Source organism: Ictalurus furcatus, chromosome 29 (assembly GCF_023375685.1).
Source record: "Ictalurus furcatus strain D&B chromosome 29, Billie_1.0, whole genome shotgun sequence".
NCBI classification, from domain to species: domain Eukaryota; kingdom Metazoa; phylum Chordata; class Actinopteri; order Siluriformes; family Ictaluridae; genus Ictalurus; species Ictalurus furcatus.
In genome coordinates, this window is record NC_071283.1 from 7,168,099 (window position 1) to 7,180,635 (window position 12,537).

A 12,537-nucleotide genomic window follows, 5' to 3' on the forward strand; every position below is an offset into this window, starting at 1 on the left:
AACATTAACTGAAGCTCTTGATGTTATGTATTGTGCTGCTGCTACATGACTGGCTGATTGGATAATTGCAGGTGTATGTATATTAAAAGGGTGCAGCAAGGTCTGTCTCTTTCACTGCTACAACTTGAGCAAGCATGTAAGAAACAAAATCTTCCCCTCAATGCCATAAATATTAGCGTTTCATTTCAGTGTGGATAAACACCATATGGGAAGTGTACCAACAAACTCTTGTCCTCTGGATCTTTTGTCCTCTGTCTGCAGGAAGAAGCACAGATCGGTGTGCTTGGTATTGACGTTGATATCAGCTTTCACTTCTCTGCTCAATACATGAGCGGCGTCCATTTCCTGTGTACAACGCAGTGGTGGCAGTTTCTGCCATCTGTCTATATTTTTGCACTTCTCCTTACACACACACACAGAGTTGGCTGATACTTATATTATATATAAGTATCAAATAATAAAACACACACACACACACACATATATATATATATATATATATATATATATATATATATATATATATATATATATATATATATATATATATATATATATATACACACACACACACACATATATATACACATATAATATATGTGTGTGTGTATATATTATATATGTATGTATATTATATATATAATATACATACATATATATGTGTGTGTGTGTATATATGTATATATATAAAATATACATACACATATACATACATATATATATATATATAAAATATATGTGTGTGTATATATTATATATATGTATGTATATTATATATATATATAATATACATACATATATATATATGTGTGTGTGTGTATATATATATAAAATATACATACATATATACATACATATTTATATATAATATACATACATATATATGTGTGTGTGTGTATATATATATATATATATATAAATAAAATATACATACATATATACATACATATTATATATATATATATATATATATATATATATATATATGTGTGTGTGTGTGTGTGTGTGTGTGTATATATATAAAATATACATACATATATACATACATATTTATATATAATATACATACATATATATGTGTGTGTGTATATATATATATAAATAAAATATACATACATATATACATACATATTATATATACATATGTATTATATACACACACACACACAGTGGTGCTTGAAAGTTTGTGAACCCTTTATAATTTTCTATATTTCTGCATAAATGTTATCTAAAACCTCAGCAGATTTTCACACAAGTCCAAGAAGTAGATGAAGAGAACCCAAGTAAACAAATGAGAAAAATATTGTACTTTTTCATTTATTTATTGAAGACAATGATCCAATATTACATATCTGTGAGGGGTAAAAGTATGTGCCCCTCTAAGATTAGCAGTTAATCTGAAGGTGAAATTAGAGTCAGGTGTTTTTAGTCAGTGGGATAATGATCAGGTGCGAGTGATTGAGTGATGCCCTGTTTTATTTAAAGAACAGAGTTCTATCAGAGTCTGATCTTCACAACATGTTTGTGGAAGTGCATCATGGCACGAACAAAGGAGATTTCTGAGGACCTCAGAAAGAGTTGTTGAAGCTCATCAGGCTGAAAAGGGTCACAAAACTATTTCTAAAGAATTTGACTTCACCAATCCACAGTCAGACAGATTGTGTACAAATGGAGGAAATTCAACACCATTGTTCCCCTCCCAAGGAGTGGAGACCAACAAAGATCACTCCAAGAGCAAGACGTGTAATAGTCCACGAGGTCACAGAGGAACCTAGGGTAACTTCTAAGCATCTACAGTCCTCTCTCACATGGGCTAATGTTAATGCTCATGAGTCCACCATAAGGAGAAAATTGAATAATAAATGGTGTGCATAGCAGGATTGCAAGGAGAAAGCCACTGCTCTCCAAAACGAACATTGCTGCTCTTCTGCAGTTTGATAAAGATCACACGGACGAGCCAGAAACATTTTGGAAAAATGTTATCCCATCTGTGAAACACGGTGGTGGTAGTATCATGGTTTGGGACTGTTTTACTGCATCTGGTCCAGGATGACTCGCCATCACTGATGGAACAATGAATTCTGAATTACACCAGCGAATTCTAAAGGAAAATGTCAGGACATCTGTCTATGAACTGAATCTGAAGAGAAAGTGGGTCATGTAGCAAGACAATGATCTTAAGCACACAAGTCGTTCTATCAAAGAACGGTTAAAGAAGAATAAAGTTAATGTTTTGGAATGGCCAAGTCAAAGTCCTGACCTTAATCCAACAGAAATGTTGTGGAAGGACCTGAAGCAAGCAGTTCATGTGAGGAAACCCACCAACATCCCAGAGATTCAGCTGTTCTGTACTGAGGAACAGGCTAAAATTCCTCCAAGCCGATGTGCAGGACTGATCAACAGATAGATATGTAGAATCAACAGAACAGATATGTAATACTGGATCATTTTCCTCATTAAATAAATGATCAAGTATAATATTTTTGTCTCGTTTGTTTAATCGGGTTCTCTTTATCTACTTTTTGAACTTTGTGAAAATTTGATGATGTTTTAGATCATATTTATGCAGAAATATAGAAACTTCTAAAGGGTTCACAAACTTTCAAGCACCTGTGTGTGTGTGTGTGCGCATATTTTATATATATATATATATATATATATATATATATATATATATATATATATATATATAAAAATAAGGAGTTATGTTATTAAAATTTTCTTCCAAACTACCAGATCAATAACCAACTCAACTAACGAGAGACAATCAATCACAGCTAACACAGGACAACAAGCACTCTTTACGGTTAACCATAAACTGAAAATACAGTTTTGCACATTTGGTCTTCAGAAGTTCCTCAACAGCACTAATCACGTTGTGCTGTCACACGTTACAGGTTTATAATCTAAAAGCACTTGTGTACTTACCCATACTGTTTGTGGAGTTGCACCACATCAGCAGAGAAGCTGTGCAGATTACATTCAGCACCCCAAACAGTAGGATCTTCCATGACTGCAACACATTTAAACACACACCATTTTCAGAAGGTTAAAAATGGTCATTTTCAAGACGAAACTACAGTAGGCAAGCAAAGTCAATGATTAAAAGAGACAATTTGTAACCTTAGTATGATAAGACTAATTTCAGGCAGAACTCTGATAGAACCTTACAATAGTAATAGTAAATGTTAGTGAAACAGCAATTAAGGACTCATAGTACAAGCAATAAATACAAATACATTACTGAAAATTCAGGAAAAGCTGCATTAATTAATAATGAAATAGGTTTGTGAAGAATCCGACAAACTGTCAATTATTTTAAATTTAAATAAATTTAGTAGAATCTGCACAGATTCATTCTTGTTAATTCAACGTTTGAGTATAAAAGAAGCAAAGTCTCAAAGGAAGCCTGTACTGAGATACAAAGTGTACCATCACCTCAGTGTACTGTTACATATCTAGTAGCCAAAAATGTGCCTGTTACTGAAACTGTAGCCACTGCTGTTTACTGTTTATAAAGCAAACAAGGTGTTCTTACAGGGCTGCAATCAAGGAAACCAAAAATTTTATATTATTTATCAAATAAAAGTGTTTAAAGTAGTTTAATGAAAGTACATTCACATTAGTGATGTCACGACACCAAAAATCTAGTAGTCTGTACCGATACCACCAAAAGTACACGATAATCGATACCAAAGTCGATACCACAGTGTGGTATATAAAAAAAAAAAAATAAAAAAAAAAAAAAAAGGAAATTCATTAGAAACTCTCTGGAGGACATCCTCCTCTGGCTGATACTGGCAAAGAGAGAGAGAGAGAGAGCGGGATATTTTAGTTATCAAACACTGACAATGAGTGGAGGCTACAGTGGAGGTGCATTCCTAGACGCACACACAGATGCACACACAGATGCACACACAGATGCACACACAGATGCACACACAGATGCACACACAGATGCACACACAGATGCACACACAGATGCACACCCCTAATACTCTGAATGCAAGCATTAGTTTAAATTCACTGATATGGTGGCAGGCTAAAAAGATTTATTGAAAGCATGAACATTTGAATAATTATTAGTGACGTAAGGCTACATTTTGCTGACAGGACACGGGCTGAATGGCGATGCATGGTGTCCATTAGGAGGTAGCTTATAATACTGCAATGCGTTAGCGTCGTTAGCAAATAACAGGCTATTGCAAACATTACATGGAGCATAAGGTTAGCTGGTTTCATGGCAACAATGCCAGCTGCCTCAAACAAACATAATATAGGACCCATCTTTCAGGTGCTTCGCCAAATTCCAGGTGTTTCCTCACTTTGTTTGAAATGAACGATAGCATCGGTTGCACACTGGCTTCAGAGCATCAATTATATGTTTGTTGTCATCCGCCTCGAATGCGAAGTATTTCCATATTCCATACCACATTTCCTCTCAACGAGTCGAGGCAGAGCTAAACTTCTGTAGTTTTTCCCCATGTGCTTGTAGGCGTTGTTCTTCTTCTTTACCACTTGTGGACCGACTAAAACACTTGTGCATATTTGCTGCCCCTATCAGTTCCAGAAGAACTGTAACCTTGGTACCTTCATTACCAACAGTACCTTCGCTACTGCAGAAAAACAAGTACCGTCATGTTTTAAGAATGTTAGTACAGACTTGGTACTGAAGTATCGGTTCTTGTGACATCCCTAATTCACATTACAGCGGGTTAGTCTCGTCCACTGGCGTTACAGCAGGTTAGCCCCACCCATTCACACGAGACATCGTATATCAGCATTGGTCCAGAATTCCCATATAGCATCTTTAGTGGTGATCTGGAAGTCCGACCACTGAGACATGAATGTTTTGTCGCTGCTGGGGACAGTGCTAAAAGGTGCTCAAAACGATCCTCAAGCTGCCAGTCTGCACTAGCTGTAACTAAGCTCACTAGAAATTTGAAAGACTACATAAACTACACATGCATTTACACTGTGCTGAACAGAAGCGGAGATACTTCTTTTAAAGCAAAGCTACCCTGCTCAACATGTTTCATTCTCTTTAAAGGGAACCCAGACTATGAAGGCTTATTAGATTAACACCAACATCCGCTATATAAATCCGCTATACAAAAACACTCAGTTAGAAAAATTTAAAATCCTTGCACTCGTAGGCCGCCATTGTTGTTCATGTTGCAATGCATTCTGGGTAGTGACGTCAAATGGTTGCAACGGTCTTGATTCTCTAGCGACCCTACAGCGATATAAACATGTCTTCAGCCTGCTCAATTTGAACCTGAGCGTAACATAAGTGAGGAGGCTAACATAGAAGACATTACTCAAAATGAAGATGATCAGAGAGGTGAGGAGGTGAGAGGGGGCAAAATCTACGCATATGGATTAAACTATCATTTTATGATAAACCGTATTCTAAAATCAATAATTTTAGAGATTATCAGCCATCTCGTTGTCGTATACTTTATCACGTTAAAATCCTGTTGACCCACCAGCGCGTTGTTGCCATGTTATGAACAAAAATCTATGCTATCTACACAGCCTTTGTGTGTATGAAGGTACTCATGTCTTTGGAAAGCTAAGATTCTTGTGATTTGATTGATATAAACTGTTTTTAAGATACAATCACAACAGCAGCTACAATCAACGTCTCTGTCAGACCACCGATATACAAACAAACACTTACGAAATGAAGGCAACTCACCTTATATTAAGCCTCACAGTAATCCACTGATCCGTAACATCCTGACAAAAACAGTCTTGTTACACTGGCAAAGGTCCAAACAATCAAATTATGTAAAAATATTTAGTCCACCTTTCAAAAGAGACCAAAACCATGCATGTACCCCAAATGGTTCAAGAACAGCTTAAATTTTACTTTTGGAATGCCTTGGCTAGGCGTTTTAGGTTAATTTTACAGGAGCTTTACATTATGAGAATCTACAGAAAAACGCACTAACAAGATGCTTACGGGTTTGATTATATTTACAGATATCCCCTGTATCACAGCACACAACAACTAGAAAACTACAGCCAAAAGCAGCACAGTGTGGCATTATTTTCCTTCTGCAGGGGCTAGTAGCTAATTCTTTTGAGCGCTCAAAAGCAACCATTTTAAGTCGTCGACTCAGGGTGCATTGCGCATGTCACATAATGGCGGCCTCCATAGGTAATAATATGTATTAAATATTAAGGATTTTTAAAGTAATTAACATATTTCATGTGTTTCTAACAACGTATTTTAGTAGGAAAGGGCAATTATTGCATGTTAAGGCCTACAAGTCTTAATAGACGGGGTTCCTTTTAACGTAAGCCCCCATTCATGTTTTGGAATTGAAGATATTCTGTGTGTGAAAGGCTAGCACAGCTTTATCTGTCTGGCAAGCACAGATAAGGAAAACTAAGATGAAAGCCAAGATGCTCTAAAGTCAGACAACACAGGCTATTAAAGTTCACACAGAATACAACATAGGTTAAAAGTAAACTCGTATTACGAAATATTAGACATTTTATCTTTGCTGATCTTAAAGCAGTAAACGCTACATTTTCTGATTTAAATTATCTAACTTCATATCCATTATGATAGACAGAACATATGGGCAATTCCCAATACTCCCGTCAGGTGTCTCAAACCTATAACAAAGCGAGGATAAACCTTTTAGGTTTACAGAATCAAGACAATGAAGCGATCATGTATTTAATTGAAATGAACAAACGGAACCTTAAAAACTATATTTACTACTGAATTTCCAAAGACGTGACTAATAAAGTTCACAACCATGACCCCTTCGAACCCAGATCCCATACTGATCTTGGTTGGCTTGATAAAGTACAATGTGTTATCCAATCCTGCTTGGTTTGTAAAGCAGGACGCTTATTATATTGGCCAAACTGGATTACAACTCACCCCTGACACCCCATGACTTCATCTGCTGTAGTTAGAGTGATTTAAACAAGTATGATGATGACTCCTAGGAAAACATGTTATCGAAAGGATATTCAAAGAATGTAAGTCAGCATTTGGTCTAATTTTGTTGCAGAAAAACCCTGAAACTATATACCCAAAATAAAAACACAAACAATTCACAAGGAACTCACCCGTCTATCTGAAGTGACTAAGTTGAACTCTTGGATGAACTTGCTAAAGATGGACTTGTGTGACTTGCGGAAGGGGTGAATGGTGCCCTGCAAGAGTAAGCAAACAAAAAGTCAACATACATATGAATTAGGGCTGGGTGATATGGTGAAAAAATGTGTCATGATAGATTTTTCAAAATCATTCAACATTCATATTTATCAATAATATAATAATAATAATAATAATAATAATAATAATAATAATTATTAATAATAATAATTATTATTATTAATAATAATACATTTCCTGATGCTCAACAGTAATTTTTTTTTACATATTTATTTCATACCAAATAAATGAACTATGAATAAAACAAACAAACAAACAAACATTCAGCTTTATATTCATCATTCAACTCCTTTAACTCTCTTAACAAAATCTGTCCACATTCAGGCAAACTTTGCACATAATGTTCTGCGTGACATCTGATTTAAGAAAGAAACCCTGCATCAATTCATATTTTATTTGTATAAGCCTTTTTAACAATGGATATTGCCACAAAGCAGCTTTACAAAAATATATAAATCTGGGATATAATTTTTTTTTATTTATAAATGTATCCCCAATGAGCAATCCAGAGGTGATCGTGGAAAGGAAAATCTCCCTGAGACAACATTATGAGGAAGAAACCTTGAGAGGAACCAGACTCAAAAACGGAACCCATCCTCATCTGAGTAACAACAATTAGTGCAATTATAAAGAATTTCCCTTCTATAACTGTATAATATATAGTCAAAAAGTGCAACTTTATACATTTTAATGACACCAACAGGAGTGAGAGATGCTGGTACATTTATTTTTACTGTTATTTGTGTGGATATCACACTTGCATGGCACAATCAGTGAAACCATGGCAACCGAGTGACATGCAAATATTAACACCTCCTTGACCTGCTTGGTTGGACATTGGCCCATGAAGCGTTGAAGCTTTCCAGTTGAACAATACTACATTAAACAAAAAAAAAAATAAAAATCGGCCTGTTTACAATGTGAAACTATTTAAATGACAGCACTGCATGTGTAAAATTTTAACCTGGAAATGTAAAAAAAAACAAAGAAAGAGCTGACGCAGACCATTTCAAATAATGGAATTCTTGAAGGTTTATGACATTTTCCGCACATCTGATCATATACATAAGTAGAGATAACCCTCTGTATGTTGATCGAACTTTTAATGCTATTAACTGCTCTCAAGTTGTGTTGCTTTTATAGGTGAAGTAATTATGTCCATAAGATTACTACAAAAAAAATCTGCAAAAAAAAAAAAGAATGTGCTTCAACTGGAGAGTGACAGTGCTTTAAATGGGCAGGTGAATTTGGCCCTTGAGATTGAATATGTTTTTACATTGATGGAGTACAGACCACTTGAAACAAACCACTAAAACTGGACCTATTCTCAACTTTACATAAAAACAACTTAAACACTAACACAAAGCTTCACCTGCAAAGTATCTTTATAACAGTGTCATGGTTAGTCATGTGTATGACAGGATGGCTACCTCAACACTGACATTTTCAAAATATTGACTAGAATGCATTACTCGATCAACATCGACCCATTCTTTTTTTTTTTTTTTAATCAATTCCCATACTCTAGTGCTGCTAATCACTTTTGTGCCCAACAAAAGTGTTGCAATCCAACAAATCATACTACAGCTAGGCCTGTTACACTAATAACATTATCTACTTATTGTACGATATATGGACATGACCGCAATCATTTCTGCTGACCTCGATATTACCCATTGTGTTTCCATGTGTATTTGTTTACATAAGAATGAGTCACCAACAGTTCAGTCATTTGTGCTGCTTCTGTCCTCTCGTCTGCTCTATGGCTGTCAAATTAAAATTTGAACTTTGAATATTCATGAAATTTAAGATAAAAAGCACATGTGAATGCAAAAACTGTGCATTCAAATTTAAGATGTACAGCAAGTACCAGCACTGATTTTAATTAAAACATACTGTTGGAAAAAAAAGGACATGCAAGATATTAACAATGCACTAACGATGCTGTGTGAAGAAGAAAAATCTATAAAGAAAAAGTTCTAGTGTTTCAAATAATCCAGTCGTAGTCAGTAATGTCGGGGATTGAGCTGCTGAAGCTGCGTGAGCTGAAGCTGAACAGTGAATGAACAGCGGTAAACTGAAGCGCTTTACTAGCAGGTTAATTAACTCACCCAAACACATCCTATACACATATGAGCTTAATCAGACATCTACACAACATAAACCTAATATTACAACTTGTTTCTGCACAAAATGACGTGAACGCACGAGTGAAGTTGAACTTAAGGAAGGCACCAGTTAGAACTGTAAATCACGTTGTGAATACGGACACTAAAACACGGACAACGAATAACTAAAGCATAAAGAATTCACAGTATTGTATTACAGTAGTGTACTCATTGCAATGTTATTGTTAGGTTTTCACAACAAGAGCAGTTTTCACATGTTTCTGTTGATACATGTTTAATATATAAAATGTGCGAATATTTGGTTTCATTTTTGCATATTCTCATCAACTAAAATGCCGTCGACTAATACTCAATGCCATTTTAATTGAGTAAAATTGACTAAAATGAATAAATATGACATGACAAAATATTGACTAAATTTAAAAAGATATTTTCATCAGAAGAGAAAAACTATTATTTGACATTCCAATTGTTAAAATGATAATATTGTTTATCGCACGAATTTCTGGGACAATATATCGTCCAACAAAAGTAGTTATCATGACAGACCTAACTACAGCAACCTCCGTTTTTTTCTGTGAAGGAGATTTGACTGAAAAACTGAAAACTCTTTGGCTGTGTAATCCACTTCTGGTTACTTTGCTACCTCTGCTGCCACTCCTAGCATGTTTATCATTTTATCATACAATAGCCATCAAATGCATAGAAGAACAAGGCACGGCTGCTCAGAAGTAAAAGAAATTATCTATTTTTGGATAAAGAGCACTACACACTGCCACACTAGTGTATTTTCCTTGTAGTCACCATCACTTTAATCTGATAACAATGTGGTTTTATGGAAATGTCTTTATAAAAAAAAGGACATTTGAGCTTGGATGTCCTTTTGTTTGTCACATATACAAGCATGTCTTAATGACTTGATACATTTTAATTTTCTTATGTTTTAAAATGTCAACACCAATCCCTGCAGGAGCCCGAGCTTCCTGACACATGATTTGAAGTTCCTGTAGCCAGCATATCATCAATGTTCACCTTCTCCACTTTACACAGCCTGTACCAAAGACCCTTTTGACTTGTTTTTCTCTACCAGAAAGTGAGTAGAACTTCTCCAAATATTACACACACTCAGTACGTTTACATGGACAACAATAATCCAATATTAACCAGATTAAGACAATACTCTGACTAAGAAACTAGCATGTAAACCGTAATTTTTTATTACCTTAATCAGGCCATAGTCAGACTTGAAGTAACAACAAATCGAATTAAGACATGTGGAGTATTCCTGTTTTAGTCGCATTATCGACATGCGTTACGGACATGTACACACCTTAATCACATTATTAACGTCGTGTGAGAGTTTTCACCGCATTTTGCGACAGGACACGTACACACACAGCAGTGCCCAACCGTTTGACGGCAAACAAGAGAGCACGGCTGTGTCCGAAACCGCGTATGTACCTGCTATATGGTAGGCGAAATACAGGTATCTCGGCTACTATATAGATGGTAAGTATACGGTTTCGGATGCAGCCCACGGCTTCAAGCAGTCACCTATTTGCCCGTGTCGCATGACAAATAATTAACTGAACTTCAAGTTTTCGTAAAATTAAAAATAAAAACACCCAAAACTGTATACGGTACCATAACGAAGACGAACTTTATGTTGATATGTGAAATTCTGGAGGGAACGTTGGACGGCATGGCGTGGTGACGTAATGACGTGTGACATTAATCGATCTATGTTCTATAACATGTAAAACAGGAACATGAAAGGAGTATTCTAAAAGCAACTCATGTAAACACCTTAATTACAATATTGTCTTGTTCAGAATAAGGTCAATAATTTGATTACTGCTGTCCATGTAAACGTAGTCACTGTGACTTAAACTTCTAACCCAAAACGACATTACATAAAGCGAAAACCTGGCAGGGAAGGAGAAAAAAAAATCTCCAATAATTGCTCTGAATCAGATGTAAACTACAGACTGTAATCTATGAGGAACTTACCAGAGCATGGGTGTCTGTTTCTTGTTTCTTCCTGTGCACTGGTGTATCTGTAAATACAAAAAAAAACCAACTCATTTTTAACCAAAAAAAAGAAACAAAAAAGGGAAATAGAAACGCTTCACATCCAGACTACACTACCTATGGTGTAAATGCCATTATTTCATTCACTGTGGAGCTACTGCGCTTATAAACTTAACAGCGCTTTTTAATCACACATTACTCGACACTCGGTTAGCAAGAAGCTAACTGTTATTAACAAAACACAGATGCAGTGACAAAGGAAATTATATATAAATAATTATTATACGTAACACTATCACTTATCTGTTTTAATTCTGAGGATTATGTGTAACATTCTCACACATTTATTGTCAAAATAATGTTCATTGTACAGAGTTTAAACTGGCTAAACGTTAGCCAAATACCTGAGGCCGAATCTCAAATGGCTCCCTATTAGACACCAAGTGCACTACCAAGGTTCTAAAGGCCGTTATTATATACCCTATGTAGTGCACCTATATAGGTATTCATGCCGCCGTTTGGGATTCAGCCTTAGACAGATTGGCCGGGTATAGGAAATGCTAATGCAATACCCGAGTCCTTGAAGTTGATAACGTCCACTGAAACCATGTCAGGTTTATCTGCAGGTCCGATTTTCCTCTCAGTTACACCAGAAGGCACCACATCCGGCTTTGGACCGAGTTTCCTCGTGTAGTATTCGGAAACATGATGGTATGGTAGCCCTGCTGCAGACGTGGACATACCGTCCATCGCCATTTTGAAGCGCTGCTTCTTCTCGCTGTTTCAGATCCACTTGTGTTTTGCTGCTAAAGTTATGGCGTGTTTGCGCCCCCTAGTGTTGGTGGAGGACAAATCAAGAACAAACAAGCAGAAAATACATTCTATCTATCTATCTATCTATCTGTCTATCTGTCTGTCTGTCTGTCTGTCTTAGCAGTATTAGTGATACATATGTAATGTTAATATATGGCTATAGGATAATGACTATCATTATATTACACTGTACAATAGGGTTTGGGACAATTGTAATGAAGTAGAGTGTGACAATATTCCTGAAAAAAGTACTATTGAATTTTATAAGGCATTTGATGTTCTCTCAGCTCATTTGTTAAAATGTACACAGAAGCAAACACAAGCTTCCAACAGTGAATGAAGTAATTTTAACAGTAACAC

General features: G+C 35.7%; 1 protein-coding gene across 3 annotated transcripts in view; it reads right to left on the reverse strand.

The window, feature by feature from the left end:
- slc30a6 (solute carrier family 30 member 6) overlaps window positions 1-12,161 on the reverse strand; it is a 32,612-nt gene extending 20,451 nt beyond the window's left edge. Inside the window, exons 1-4 of one of the 3 annotated variants that reach the window (XM_053619239.1) lie at window positions 7,096-7,168; window positions 6,905-6,968; window positions 2,929-3,013; window positions 219-345 (exon numbers count right to left, since the gene is read on the reverse strand). In XM_053619239.1, the coding sequence (XP_053475214.1) occupies window positions 219-342 (124 nt within the window). In that variant the 5' untranslated portion in view covers window positions 343-345; window positions 2,929-3,013; window positions 6,905-6,968; window positions 7,096-7,168. Of the gene's footprint in view, window positions 1-218; window positions 346-2,928; window positions 3,014-6,904; window positions 6,969-7,095; window positions 7,183-11,343; window positions 11,391-11,936 lie in introns of those variants that run through there. The other 2 variants (XM_053619238.1, XM_053619240.1) reach the window with 2 other exon arrangements.
- Window positions 12,162-12,537: the final 376 nt, after the last annotated feature.